This window comes from Bidens hawaiensis, unplaced genomic scaffold (genome assembly GCF_021521415.1).
Source record: "Bidens hawaiensis isolate Kalapana, Puna unplaced genomic scaffold, B.hawaiensis_p1.1 tig00001087_1, whole genome shotgun sequence".
NCBI classification, from domain to species: domain Eukaryota; kingdom Viridiplantae; phylum Streptophyta; class Magnoliopsida; order Asterales; family Asteraceae; genus Bidens; species Bidens hawaiensis.
Window position 1 is genome coordinate 1,477,289 of NW_027491062.1, and position 15,341 is coordinate 1,492,629.

Here is a 15,341-nt window from a genome sequence, read left to right on the forward strand (position 1 = left end):
ACCCATCTTACGCAATCTAAGCCCAACTCCCTCCTTACTCGACATTAAATAATTAGCAACGTGAAATCACTAAACATAACTTTCTTTATTTATAATTAAAATTTAGGATGTTACAAGTCTTCCCCCCTTAAAGAGGTTTCGTCCCCGAAACCTAACTATTACATAAACAAACTAGGGTAAAACTTGCGCATCTCATCCTCGACTTCCCAAGTAGCATCTGATCCCTTGCGGTGTTTCCATATCACTTTCACCAAGGGTATAATCTTGCGACGAAGCTGCTTCTCCTTGCGATCAACGATCTTTATCGGTTGCTCGATGTAGTTCAATTGTTCATCAACCTCAATGTCCATTAATGGCACGTGAGACGTGTCATCAGCTAGACACTTCCTCAGATGAGAAACATGGAAGGTTGAATGAATTCCTTCTAACTCATCGGGTAAATCCAGCTTATAAGCTACTTCCCCCACACGATTCAAAATTTTAAATGGTCCAATGTACCTCGGACTTAGCTTCCCTCTCTTTCTAAAACGGATAATTCCTTTCCAAGGCGAGACCTTAAGCATCACATAGTCGCCAACGTTAAACTCAATTGGTCGTCGCCGCTTATCTGCATAAGACTTTTGTCTGTCTTGAGCGGCTTTCATTCTTGCTTTGATTTGATCGAACTTTGAAGACGTTTCTTGAACCACTTCTAGGCTTCCCATTTCCTTTTGACCAATCTCACCCCAACACACCGGGGTTCTACATCGTCGACCGTAAAGCATCTCAAACGGTGGCATACCAATGCTCGAATGGTAACTGTTGTTATAGGAGAACTCTGCCAGATGCAGATGATCATCCCAGCTTCCACCAAAATCTAAAACACAAGCACGTAGCATATCCTCAAGGGTTTGGATCGTCCTTTCGGACTGTCCATCGGTTTGAGGATGGTACGCCGTACTGATGTTCAACCTCGTCCCCATAGCTTCATGGAATTTCTTCCAGAACCTCGAAGTAAACCGTGTATCCCTATCAGACACGATCGATAACGGTACTCCATGCTTGGTTACCACTTCCTTGATGAACAAGCTTGCTAACGTTTCTGACGAGATGGCCTCTCGTATGGGCAGAAAGTGAGCACTCTTGGTCAAACGGTCCACAATCACCCAGATGGTATCATGTTGCTTAGCTGTACGAGGTAGCTTAGTTATGAAATCCATGGTGATGTGTTCCCATTTCCACTCAGGTATCTCTAGCGGTTGCATCTTCCCATAAGGCTTTTGGTGCTCGGCCTTGACTTGTAAGCAAGTTAAGCACTTACTAACATAATCCACTACATCATTCTTCATTCCTGGCCACCAGTAATCTCTTTTCAAGTCTTGGTACATCTTTGTAGCTCCAGGATGGATTGAGTACCTTGACTTATGAGCTTCATCTAAGATTCGACTTCTAAGATCACCATGGCGTGGAATCCACATACGGTCGAATCTAGTTTTAACTCCATGAGTGTTTTCCATCAACTCATCTTGCTGGCCATAAATCCTTTCTTTCTTTACTAACCCTTCGTCTACTAACACTTCTGACTGCACTTTGATGATTTCTTCAAAAAGACTTGAGTTCATGATCAACTTGTATGACTTCACGGTTGCAAGGACTTCCTCATTCTTACGACTTAGCGCATCAGCGACCACGTTAGCTTTACCGGGGTAATACTTAATCTCACAGTCGTAATCCTTTATCAATTCTAACCATCTTCTCTGCCTCATGTTCAATTCTTTCTGCTCGAAGAAGTACTTTAAACTCTTATGATCTGTATAGATAGTGCACTTAGTACCGTATAGGTAATGCCTCCATATCTTAAGAGCATGCACTACAGCTGCTAACTCCAAATCATGCGTCGGATAAGTACTCTCATGGACTTTCAACTGTCTAGACGCGTAGGCTATCACCTTCCCTCGTTGCATCAACACGCAACCTAACCCTTGATGCGAGGCATCAGCACAAACAACAAAATCCTCATCACCATCGGGTAAAGTAAGGATTGGAGCTTGCGTGAGTCTCTTCTTCAATTCTTCAAAGGCTTCCTCCTGAAACTTCCCCCAACTGAATACTATCGACTTTCGGGTCATACCGGTCAGCGGTGCGGCTATCTTGGAGAAACCTTCGATGAATCTCCTATAGTAGCCAGCTAACCCTAGGAAGCTTCGTATATCAGTCGGATTCTGCGGAGTCTTCCAATTCGTTATCGCTTCAATCTTAGCTGGGTCCACGGTAATCCCCTCCGGATTAACCACATGACCTAAAAATTGCACTTCTCTTAACCAGAACGCGCACTTCGAAAACTTGGCATACAACTTCTCTTTCTTCAGAACTTCCAATACTTCTCTCAAATGCTCCGCATGGTCAGACTCGCTCCTTGAATATATTAATATGTCATCAATGAAAACGATAACTGACTTATCCAACATTGGTCGACACACCCTGTTCATCATGTCCATAAATGCTGCAGGAGCATTTGTTAGACCGAATGACATTACGAGGAACTCGTAGTGTCCATATCGCGTTCGGAACGCCGTCTTAGGGACGTCTGCCTCCTTTACCTTCAGTTGATGGTAGCCTGATCTGAGATCTATTCGTGAGAACCAACTCGAACCTTGCAGTTGGTCAAACAGATCGTCAATCCTAAGCAAGGGGTATCTATTCTTTACCGTAAGCTTATTCAACTCACGATAGTCTATGCACATTCTCATACTTCCATCCTTTTTCTTCACAAACAAAACCGGTGCGCCCCACGGAGATACACTCGGTCTGATAAAACCCTTGTCGAGGAGTTCTTGCAGTTGGGACATCAATTCCTTCATCTCGGACGGTGCTAGACGGTAAGGCGCCTTCGCGACGGGCTGGGCTCCTGGTACTAGATCTATCTGAAATTCTATCTCTCGCTCAGGTGGCAACCCCGGAAGATCCTCAGGGAATACTTCTGGGTAGTCGCGCACAATAGGAACATTCTTCATTTCTTTCGTCTCGGCCGTAGCGTTGACAACATACGCCAGGTAGGCACCGCACCCTCGCCTTAACAAACCCTCGGCTTTTATCATCGAAATGACATTAAGCCCATAACTCTCCTTATCACCATAAACCGTCACCGCACTACCATCCAATGACTTTAACCTTATCATCTTACTTCTACATACTATCTGAGCCTCAAACTCAGACAACCAATCCATACCCAAGACTACATCGAACCCTCCTAAGGCCATAACATACAAAGTAACAGGGAACTCATGTCCCTCTAACTCTATCTTACAATTCTTAACCATTTTTGTTATTTTCACCGAAGTGTCACTTGCGGTTTCTACTACAAAAGTTTCAGACACTCGGCAGCCTTTCATTTTAGCTAGTTTACTAAACGTCGTAGCTACAAAACTTCTATTCGCACCAGAATCAAATAATACAGAAGCCGAAACATCGTTCACTAGAAACGTACCTGTGACGACATCCGGGATCTGCCTGGCTTGTTCCTGGGTCAGCATGTAGGCTCTAGTTCTGGGCCTAGCTTGATCGGCATCCTTCTTTCCACTACCTCCAGCTACACCTTCAGTGCACTCCCTTGACATATGGCCTGTCTTGCCACATTTGTAACATGCTGGCTTCGCACTGCACTCATTGGCATAATGCCCTACCTTCCCGCACTTATAACAGGCATTCGACCCCATTCTGCATTCTCCACCATGAGCCTTTCCACATTTGAGACAAACATTAGAACTTTTACCCCACTTGCACTCACCACCATGCCTCTTTCCGCAGGTCTTACACGATCTCTTCTCCCACACTTTCTGTTTCTTATCCTTGGAGTTCCATAACTGAGTACCGGGTCGTTTAGCAGGAGTGACCCCTTTCTTCTCTTTCTCTTCGTCCCTTTCCACCCTATCATCCGCGGCCACGTCAGCATAGACCATTTCCGCGAGTCCAACAGCCGAATCAAAAGTAGCAGGTTGAATCGCCCTGACTAACATGCGGACCTTTTGTGGCAACCCCCTCACATAACATTTGATTCTCTTGACCTCAGTGTCAACCATGTCAGGCACCAACCTAGATAGTCGGTTGAACTCCGTGGTATACTCACGATGCATCATCATACCGGCTTTTAAATTCTGGAACTTCATCTCCGTTCTTTCAACCTCGGCATCTGCACAGAACTTCTTCATTACCAACTCTTTCAAATCTTCCCACTTCATCTCTTTGATCTCTTCACGGGTCTTCCTCTGCTCCACACTCTCCCACCAATACATAGCCTCATCTACGAATGACTGAGTAGCATAACCCACAGCTTGGTCGGGACGGCAGTCGCTAATGCGGATAACCTTGTCCATAGCGGTTATCCACTGGAGAGTAGCGATTGCGTCTCCTAAACCAGTCAGCTTAGGCGGGTCACAACCTTTGAAGGACTTATAGCTGCACCCACCTTGTCCTCCTCTCCTATCATCGACTTTCACAGACTTATCCCCACTCGAGGCCCCTCTTTCACCTTCCCCATCCTTTCTACCATCACCACCCGCCCCTTCAGCAGTTCGCTCACGGCTTCCAGCAGATCCTTCGGGATTCAGGTTCTTCACAGCAGCAACTACAGCCTGAACGATGGCTGCTTGAACTGCGGGGCTAAGTTGAACTTCTTCGTTGTTGTTCTGGTCTCCTCCCGCTGCGCTTCCTTCATCTTCGGTGTGGGAAGCTTCTTCTACCGAAGGTTGCCGGACAAGACGAGGCCTGCCACGACGTCCAGTGCGACCCCCAGTTTCAACAAATTCTCCAGCTCCAGCCATTAGTATTCTAAAGGGGAAAACACAAACATCGTCACTCAAGGAACCGTTTAGTACAAGGATAGTAAGGCTAACAGGTAATAACAGTGGCCAGTTGTGATTAGCTGATCACGTTACTTTCCGTGTCCTATACACTTCCTTTTATGAGTCTATTTGTGCCGGTTCTACATAAGTAGTTAGTCAAATCAACAATCAATTATTCCTATCCGTACCAATCTCATATCTTTTCTTTCTCATTAATATATATCATTTAATCATGCCTTTCACCTTTACTGATCTTGCTTGAGCGACACATGGCATTCTTGAACTGGCATCTTCTTTCTTTTCTTACTTAAATCCCATTCTCTGTTCAAGTCTAAGCATGTAGGATGCTTAAATCTCTTGAACTTTGCTCTGATACCAACTTGTAAGGCCCCGTCACCGGTAACCCTACTTTCGTGTTGGATTTACTCATAAACACAGTTCTAAATATCAGAGTTAATTAAAACTTTACGCGGAATATAAAACTTTCATAAAACATTACATATCAATTCATAATCATGTCGTAAAACATTCCTTTTGTCTTTCCAAAATTAAAACATAGCTTATAAAACATATCAGATCTTCAGATGCCAGGCTTTAGTCTTCTGCCATGTGTCCTCCACTCAAGCCAGCTGTCTCATCCTACTCACCTGCGTGCATACTAAAAGTCAGCTACGCTGAGTGAGTTCTAGTTAATCATACAATACCATACAATACCTTATTACATACATACGTACTTAACCTCATAACTTTCTTTTATACACACATAAGTACTCATACCTTCATTCTTACTTACATACTTTCTTTCTTACTTACATACTTTCTTTACATTCATAATCATACGTTTTAAAGAGCCTTTCGCCCTATAACCTCACAGATATTATAAGGGTCTGGTCCCTAACATCACAGATATTATAAGGGTCTGGTCCCTAACATCACAGATATTATGAAGGGTCTGGTCCCTATCCTCACAGATATTGTAAGGGTCTGGTCCCTATCCTCACAGATATTGTAAGGGTCTGGTCCCTAACATCACAGATATTATAAGGGTCTGGTCCCTAACATCACAGATATTATAAGGGTCTGGTCCCTTGCTTTCGAATATTAGTAGGGTTCAGTTCCCTCTTCGTTACCATACAACCATGCAACATACCTCGAGTATTATTAGGGCTTGGTACCCTTTTCGTAACCATACAACCATACAACCGTCATTTCCTTCTTTTATTAACTTTATTACGTTCATACACATAAACATACATATCATACTTGCCATATTTATAACGTTACAACCTGACAGTACGTGCAATATCCGAAGATCGTTCACGAACCATCAAGCAATCATTCATACATATCACATATATCACATATGGCTTTATAACGTTACAACCTGACAGTTCGTGCAATATCCGAAGATCGTTCACGAACCATCAAGCAATCATTCATACATATCACATATATCACATATGGCATACACTTATCACTTAGGATAAATGTATTAACAACACATCAAGTATGCACACAGCCCCGAAAACATAACAAGGAATGGGGCTAGAAACTCACCTGGATCCTGTTACGCTCGCCGTTGATCGTAATTCCTTTCTTTAACTGGGCTCGGCTAACTGTATAATATTTACACATATCAATTAACTACTACTACTCGTTTTGTATTTCTATCTATATATGACCCACAACGAACGGGGGTCCGGGGGCAGCGCCCCTGGCAACGGGGTTCTAGGGGCGGCAGCCCCTAGCGGGGTCCAAGGGGCAGAGCCCCTGGCTGGGGTTAAGCTGCCAGGTTAGCTTGGAAAAATTTTATTTTCGATAACTGCCTTAACACATTTTCCATTAGGTTTTTAATTTATTTTATAAACGAACTTCACTTCAGGCGAAGTTAAACCTTAGGCGAACTTGGCTTCAGGCGAAGTTAAACCTTAGGCGAACTTGGCTTCAGGCGAAGTTATACCTTAGGCGAACTTGGCTTCAGGCGAAGTTAAACCTTAGGCGAACTTGGCTTCAGGCGAAGTTAAACCTTAGGCGAACTTGGCTTCAGGCGAAGTTAAACCTTAGGCGAACTTGGCTTCAGGCGAAGTTAAACCTTAGGCGAACTTGGCTTCAGGCGAAGTTAAACCTTTAGGCGAACTTGGCTTCAGGCGAAGTTAAACCTTAGGCAAACTTGGCTTCAGGCGAAGTTATACCTTAGGCGAACTTGGCCGTAGGCGAAGTTATCCTTAGGCGAAGTTACGCTTGAAGGCGAAGTTACGCTTGAAGGCGAAGTTCATCAGGCGAACTTAATCTTGCAGGCGAAGTTATCGCGCTGCAGATCTGTTTGCCCATAAATCCTTCGTTTCTTAGCCAAATAATTCGATTTTGGTACCCACGGAATCGTATGATCGGCGCCTACAAATCCCAACCATCAAATCGGCCTAAAATCGACGTTTTAGGGGTCCGATTTGGGCAGTTTGGGTTTCGGGTTCGGTTAACCCATCAAATCCTAACCATTTTCAGTAATATAAGCTTTGGTGGATTTGTTCTTACCTTACCAACTCAGATCTATCAACAAAATCTCGGGTCTCGGCTTCGAATCTTGATCGGTTAGTATGTGTGTGTTTTGAGTGTGTGAAGAAAGAAGGTGGAAATGAAAGATTGGGTTTGGGATGGGATATTTATATCCCTCTAAGCCCACGGACCCGAGGCCCATTCTCATTTAACCCATCTTACGCAATCTAAGCCCAACTCCCTCCTTACTCGACATTAAATAATTAGCAACGTGAAATCACAAAACATAACTTTCTTTATTTATAATTAAAATTTAGGATGTTACACACACGGCACACAGTAACAGATAAATTGGACTGACTACTCTAGCAGCATCAAGGCCTATTGCCAACAAAAATAAAAGATATGAAACGATCTCACCGGGATTTTAGCAAGTCACCAATATTGAAACCGGGATGAGACACCGTGAGCTAACGAGAATAAGCTAGAAACGTGACACAATCTACAACCCTTGAGTTTCGGCGGCGACGGCGTTGAGCGGCGGCGACGGCGGAGCTCCGGCGACGTGTTACGGTGGCGGCAGAGGGTGAATCAGCTAAGATCCAAGAAGCTGCCAACAATCAGTCGTCAGATTCTGAGAAAAGAAACCAAATCCCCCCAAATGTTGGTCGCCTGAATCCGGGAAGGAGCCCAACTAAAAATCTTTCCGGGGATGTCTTTTCGGTGTGAAGCTTCGGTTGGCCGGTCGTCTGGACTTGCAAAACAAAAGCAAACCCTCCTTTTGGTCGGAGGAAGTTACACCTTTTCCCCTTGCAGTGTCGTTAACCTTGTAGTTCGACGCTCTCCGGTAAACACTAGATCTCGGCTCGATTTTCCGGAGATCAAGATTTAGTGCAAAAACAGAGACAAAAAAAGAGTCGCTGTGTCGAGATGGTTTTCAGGTGTTTAGAACTTCAACCCTTTGTACGTATCGTCGCTCGGTGATTCGCCGGAGAAACGGTAACACAACTGAGTGTATCGCCGGAGAAACGGTATTCTGGGCCTGCAAAAAAAGAGCAAACCTTCCTTGCCTTTGTACGTATCGTCGGTCGGAGAGACGGTAGTTGGTGAGCGGTTGGCCGGGCAAACCGAAAATCAAAGTTTTTGGGTGAAATCCTTAGTATCGGTGGAGTCTTTGGCCGAAGAATGGCCGGTGAAGTTAGTGGTGACCGTTGGGGTTGTACGGCTGTACGGAGAGAAAAAAACAAAGCAGGATGGTAATCTCCCCCAAAAACAATACATAAAATTCACAAATACCGCCAATATCTCACCCACTTCAACACCCACACACACACAGTCAACTCCAAATGGTAATCGACAAGCAAACCTGCCGTACGGAGCTCCGAATCGCAATCCAACACCTCACCGATCGTTGCCTCCACTCTGCATCCAAATGGTAATCAAACCAATCAAAACCCTTATTCCAATTTCACCCAATTTCAAAACCCTTAAAAAAAACTTAATCTTGAATTCAAATTTGAACAATTCACAGGGCTGCAGAACAATTGGTGGGTATCGAACACGACCCGACAAAGAACCCGCCTTCGCACACCCGGTTACAGCGCGGTTCGTCGAGTATTCTTCGTCGGTTTCGGGCTACCGATGAGACGATTACGTGTACTCCGATTGCGGGTACTTCGTATGTTTCGACACCGGTGCCTGAGGAGGAAGATGAGGCGGTGGATACCGATTTGTATCTTCTCGCGAAGTCGTATTTTAATTGTAGGGAGTATAGGAGAGTTGCTCATGTGTTGTCGGATCAGACCGGGAATAAAGCTTTGTTCTTGAAGTGTTATGCGCTTTATTTGGTTTGTTTTCGTGTTCCTTTAATGATTTTGTTTACGGGTTTTGTTCTGCTAGAGTATGCCCGCCAGCTGGTCGATTAAATGCTAATGGTGTAAATTGACATTGTAGTACATGATATGGTTATTATATATGATTTAGTTTATGGGTTCTGTTCGAGTCGTTATTGGGGGATTACTATGGGCATTGTTAGTTGTTTACTGTACTGTTTAAGGCTTTTGTTTACATGCCCGCCAGGTGTTCGATTAAATGCTAATGGTGTAAATTGACATGATTGTATTTGTTACGGCTGTTTTGTATGATTTAGTTTATGGGTTTTGATCAAGTTGTTGCTGGGGGGATTACTTGGGCCATTGTTAGTTGTTTGCTGCACTGTTTAAGCCTTTTGTTTGCGTGCCTGCCAGGTGTTTGATTAAATGCTAATGGTGTAAATTCACATGATGGTACTTACGGTTGTTTTATATGATTTAGTTTATGGGTTTTGATCAAGTTGTTGTTGGGGGATTACTCGGGGCATTGTTAGTTGTTTAATTTACTGTTCAAGGATTCTTGTTTTCGTGCCCGCCAAGTGTTCGATTAAATGATAATGTTGTAAATCAACATGATGTTTTTTACAACATTTATTGTTTACTATTTCAGAATTTGATAACACCATTGATGTTGAATATCCCTGTGATGTTATTAGTTTTTGTGGTGTATACGTCAAAGAACACGGTCTTACATTTCCAGGCCATACTGTCATTTCATGACTCTGAACACATGCGATATAATTTTTCTTGGAAAGTACCGAAAACAGATATTTTTCGGTTTCTGTACGTGTTTGTTAAATATTTTCTGTATTTACTCTACTACGATATATAGCTGGAATATCAGTTTGTTTTGGTTTTCTTGATTGCTGTAAATTCTACATAAGATATTACTGAGTTTATATCTTTATATGCCAAATAGAATATTTTTATTTTGCTTTTTGAACCTAATTGAAGTTCAAGCTTTTAATGTATATGGACTCTCATTTGTGGCTATTGGTGGAAATTTGACCTTTCAACTTAAGAACATGTCGGTTTGAGTTTGCTTTTAATCTCTTAACTGGTCAAAAGTGGCCCCAAATGTATTCATATCTGCGTAAAAATTAAAACCTGTTAAATCATTTTATTTAAAAAGTTAGATTGTTAACTGAAATAACATATATTTAATATGTGACTCTCATTTGTTTATTTTAGGCTGGTGAAAAGAGAAAAGAAGAAGAGACAATTGAACTTGAGGGACCTTTAGGTAAACCCGATGCTGTGAACGCTGAACTCGTGTCCATAGAACGAGACCTAGCCGCGGCTCGCAACAACGGTTCAATCGACTCGTTTGGGCTCTACTTATACGGTCTTGTCCTCAAAGCAAAAGGCAATGAAAACCTAGCCCGAACCTTACTAGTCGAGTCAGTGAACACCTACCCATGGAACTGGACCACATGGTCAGAACTCCGATCCCTATGCACCACAACCGACACACTAAATGGGCTCAAACTCAACAACCATTGGATGAAAGACTTCTTCCTTGCAAGCACATACCATGAATTACGCATGCATAACGAGTCTTTAACCAAATACGATCAGTTGCAATTAACTTTTGGTTCAAGTAATTACATCAAAGCCCAAATCGCGAAAGCCGAATACAGCCTACGCGATTTTGAACACGTGGAAGTTATATTTGAAGAGCTTCTTAGAACCGACCCGTATCGTATTGATGACATGGATATGTATTCCAATGTGTTGTATGCTAAAGAATGCGCCTCGGGCCTAAGTTACCTCGCTCACCGAGTTTTCTCGACCGATAAATACCGACCCGAATCGTGTTGTATAATCGGTAACTACTATAGTTTAAAGGGTCTTCACGAGAAGTCGGTTATGTACTTTCAACGCGCATTAAAATTGGATAAAAAGTTTTTATCTGCGTGGACGTTAATGGGCCATGAATATGTTGAGATGAAAAACACTCCTGCTGCGGTTGATGCTTACAGACGGGCCGTGGATATAAGCCCGTGTGATTATCGGGCATGGTATGGGCTCGGACAGGCTTATGAAATGATGGCAATGCCGTATTACGCTCTTCATTATTTTAAAAAGGCGGTTTTTTTGCAGCCGGGCGATTCACGGCTGTGGATTGCTATGGGTCAGTGTTATGAACGGAATGACATCGGTATGATTGATAAAGCGATTAAGTGTTACAAACGGGCTACTGATTGTAATGATCGGGAAGCTATTGCGATTCATAAATTGGCTAGCTTGCATAAAGAATTAGGGCAAAATGATGAGGCTGCTTATTATTATAAGAAAGATTTAGAAAGAATGGAAGACGAAGAACGAGACGGGCCGAATATAGTTGAAGCTTTATCGTTCCTTTCAAGTTATTGTAGAGAGCATGGAAGATTTGAAGATGCCGAGGTGTATTGCATTCGTCTTCTTGATTACAATGGCCCGGTAAGTTGCATGTTTGTTGATATAGATTATGTTTTATGACTTTATCTCTACCGGGTCAAATGGGTAAGTTTAAAACTAAATCTTTTTGGACATAACGTGTTTCAACCCGTTAATCTATGTGACGAGTCCATTTTGACATGTTTTGATTTTTGTTATCTTATTTGACACTATCTTTTTAACAAAAAGTGTTTATGAAGTTATTTGATTGGATTTTAATTGTGATTGCAGGAGAAGGAAATGGCAAAAGATTTGCTTCAAGAAATTAAGTTTGCACAATCTCAGCATTTTTCGTCGTAATATTCAACAAATGTTGTGGTGGGCTATGAAGTATGAATCGTTTTGTTTTCTATATTGGTGCATGAATATAAGCACACATAGTTATTAAGATCTAACCATTATGCTGTTTTGAGAACTTGATTTGGGAAATACTTTGATTCATTTTGTTAAAAGTAGTTACTAGTTGATAGTTAACCGTCGTCTGTAATCTTTGAATATCACTGTTTGATAATGGTTTTTTTATGTCATTTGTTTGCTGGAAGTTCGTTAAAGGACTGTCCGGCGGCCTTTTGGTAATCTTGAATTGGGTGGTGATCGGTTGCTTTCTTAAGTCGTGTCGTATTTAGGTATTCCATGGCGGAGAGGTGACCCCCAAAGGGAATTATTTGTAATTTTTCTGTTTCTTTTAAGTATAAGGACATACTTAAATAGCATAGTTTTGAACTTCAGTAGTGTCGTTGATCCTTGGCTCAGTTGACAAATGTTAGTTGGGTTAAATGTGAGACAAAGGGGATGTATAAGGGTTCGAACCACACATGTGATCTGTTTACCCGTTTACCCGCTGACTTGTGTGAACAAACCCGATTAACCCGACATGGTTTTGGTGTAAAGAGAGTTTGCTTTAGTTTTGATTATTTTGATAAAATAATCTGATGTATAATTATTTAACTATAACTATTACTATCATCAATTATGATAAAGTGATTAGTGTTAGTTTTGAATTTGCAATAATCACTTGAAAAATGCTTGTCCAAACTTGTCCCATTTAAATTTTGAAGTAGTCATAAACTTTTTTTAAATAAGAATTTGACAAGTCAGCTAGCACAAGAAGATTCTAGACGACTTGTGTTCGTACATTTGACCACCACGAGTGCAAATCCACGTAGTATTCCCGACATAAGTGACGATAAAAGTTATTTAGTAGAAACAAATAATGGCTTCATCCACATTACGTACAGCTCCTTGTGTTTTTTTTGTTTTGTTTTTTTTAATAGATAGTTAACTCCTGTTTCTCTTGAATAAATTCTAATGCTTGATCCCATTTTCTAATACAATATTTCGTTAGTAAACCATACACTTAATACTATATTCTTATATGCCTCAAACATAAAGTCATAAAGATATAACTGCATTTATTAAACACACATTTCATGTTATACTGATCAGAGATATCAAGAACATAGATATTGATCACAACCGACCGACTCTTTTTTATATTGAAACGAATTACAATAAACGCAAACAAATAAACCCACAAGCCTTTTACTGACATAAAACTTAAAGAACAAGACACGTTAAATTTGGAAATACAATCATATTATACATCTGATTTAAATAAATAAAAAAATAACTTACGCACCAAGTTATTCATTTTAGACCCCCACTTTAGATCTCCTCCATAACTATTCCTTGAAATCAACCGTATCACCCTTAATTTCCTTCGAGTTACCTGTCAACAAATGCAACAATAAAAAAACATTACAATAACTGCTATGCATACACCTTCACTTTCTCCAAATCCGCAAGTATAATTAAACTAAGCACTAGTGTTGGTCCAAAACAGATCTTTAAACAGTTGCTTCTTGATCTTCCACCTACTTGGTGGAAGTTTGGTTCTTCCGCCTCCAGTCTCCTGCTTCCCGCTTCTAAATATAAGTTCTTTTAGAATCCTTTTCTTAATCTTCCATCTGTTCGCCGGAAGCTTGTCAAAAGAAGGTCCGGAAGCCTTCCGCTTCCAGCAGCCTCCTCCGGTGCTCATCGGTTGCTTTCCCAATTCTCCCATCTCCTACCTTGTGTGAAATGTGTGTTTTTTGTGATATAATATAAAAGAATGTGATTTTTGTGTATAGTTAGTATGTGATTTTAGATTGAAATATGTGACTTGTATATATATCAAGTATATGTAGAAGTGGGGCTAGTGACTTTTTGTATTGATTACGCGTTAATAATGAATCATTGACGGCTTCTTTGTTGTGTGTCATGTCACCTTAATTCTAATTACAAGAAATGACTTCAAAGACTTGGTCACCCACTAGCAAAATAAATGCATGGTTATGTTTTATAGAAGGGAACAATAATATTTGGCCCCCACGGATGCCACCCTGACCGTCACCGCCGCCGTGAGCAACCCAACGACGTTAATTTAATTATACTATGGATTAAAGATGAAAGTTAGTGTCACAAGTGACTAGATTGATCTACTTGACGACACGTGGTTGATCTATGTTTTTTTTATAAATAGTTTTTATTTGCATTGTGTTTTTATTTTTCTATTTTAAACAATTTTCTTAGTTAGCGTATTTTGTTTTTTATAGTGCCAATACAGTCGATTCCACCAAAATTCATGTTAATTTGCCGCTGCAACTCACATGTTATTTTGTTGCGTTTTTTGTTTTGTATTGTTTTTTTTTTCTTTTTTAAATATGTTAATTTTTAGCATTTGATCATTAACGAATTTAGGTTATTGGGTTTTATTTCAGAGTCGTAACCCAATATTGATCGAATTCATGTTGACTAGCCGCAACATGCTTTACCAACCAACTATATGTAGTTTTAAATATGTTTTTTTTCTTTATTATAAGCTATATGAGTGTCAATACCATCAGCCCGAGTGCCCGACGTAACTCACCGGATACTCTTATCTGTTCTGGATTATTGAGATATGTTACACATGTAGGTGGTGTTTGGACTTTTGGATTGATTAATTGAAACTTTAATGAATTGATTGCAAAAGCTATACAATTATTTGTTATTTGTCAACATTTTGAAAGTATTGGAATCTCGGTTTTACTCTTTTATGGCTTGATCAAGTCAGCCGCACGACAAGAGGTCAACTTGAAAGCTATACAATTATTTATTATTTGTCAACATTTTGAAAGTATTGGAATCTCGGTTTTACTCTTTTATGGCTTGATCAAGTCAGCCGCACGACAAGAGGTCAACTTGAAAGCTATACAATTATTTATTATTTGTCAACATTTTGAAAGTATTGGAATCTCGGTTTTACTCTTTTATGGCTTGATCAAGTCAGCCGCACGACAAGAGGTCAACTTGTCAGTTATTAGACGCCTTTATTACTAATCAACGACTTTTATCACAAGAAGATATACAACGCGTCCAACGTTAGCACTTGTTGCATATTGTTAGGCAAAGCGTAATATATTATAATTTCATTATTTATTATATTTAGTTGAAAAATATCATTTAAATATTAATTGTATTAAAACAACCTTAAAAAGGTGAATATTAAATGATGAGTATATATACAATTAAAGTGGTGACGGTGAATGATGAAGAAATTATGATATAGCGCTACTAAGAAAATGAAGAATACTGAATGACGAAGGCAACAAATAACTTTATGATTTATCATTTAGTTTTAAGTAAATCCAATTATACTAATGTTAGTATTGAGTTATTGATGATGCTAAAATCACCA

At 40.6% G+C, this 15,341-nt stretch overlaps 1 protein-coding gene across 1 annotated transcript; it reads left to right on the plus strand.

Annotated features, from left to right (window-relative positions):
- Positions 1 to 8,625: 8,625 nt before the first annotated feature.
- Positions 8,626 to 12,246, plus strand: LOC143557140 (anaphase-promoting complex subunit 8-like). Its single transcript, XM_077046285.1, has 4 exons — positions 8,626 to 8,748; positions 8,845 to 9,160; positions 10,376 to 11,626; positions 11,855 to 12,246. Exons 1-4 carry the CDS (start codon positions 8,660 to 8,662, stop codon positions 11,921 to 11,923), a joined length of 1,725 nt encoding a protein of 574 aa, XP_076902400.1. The 5' UTR covers positions 8,626 to 8,659; the 3' UTR covers positions 11,924 to 12,246.
- The last annotated feature ends 3,095 nt before the right edge of the window (positions 12,247 to 15,341 follow it).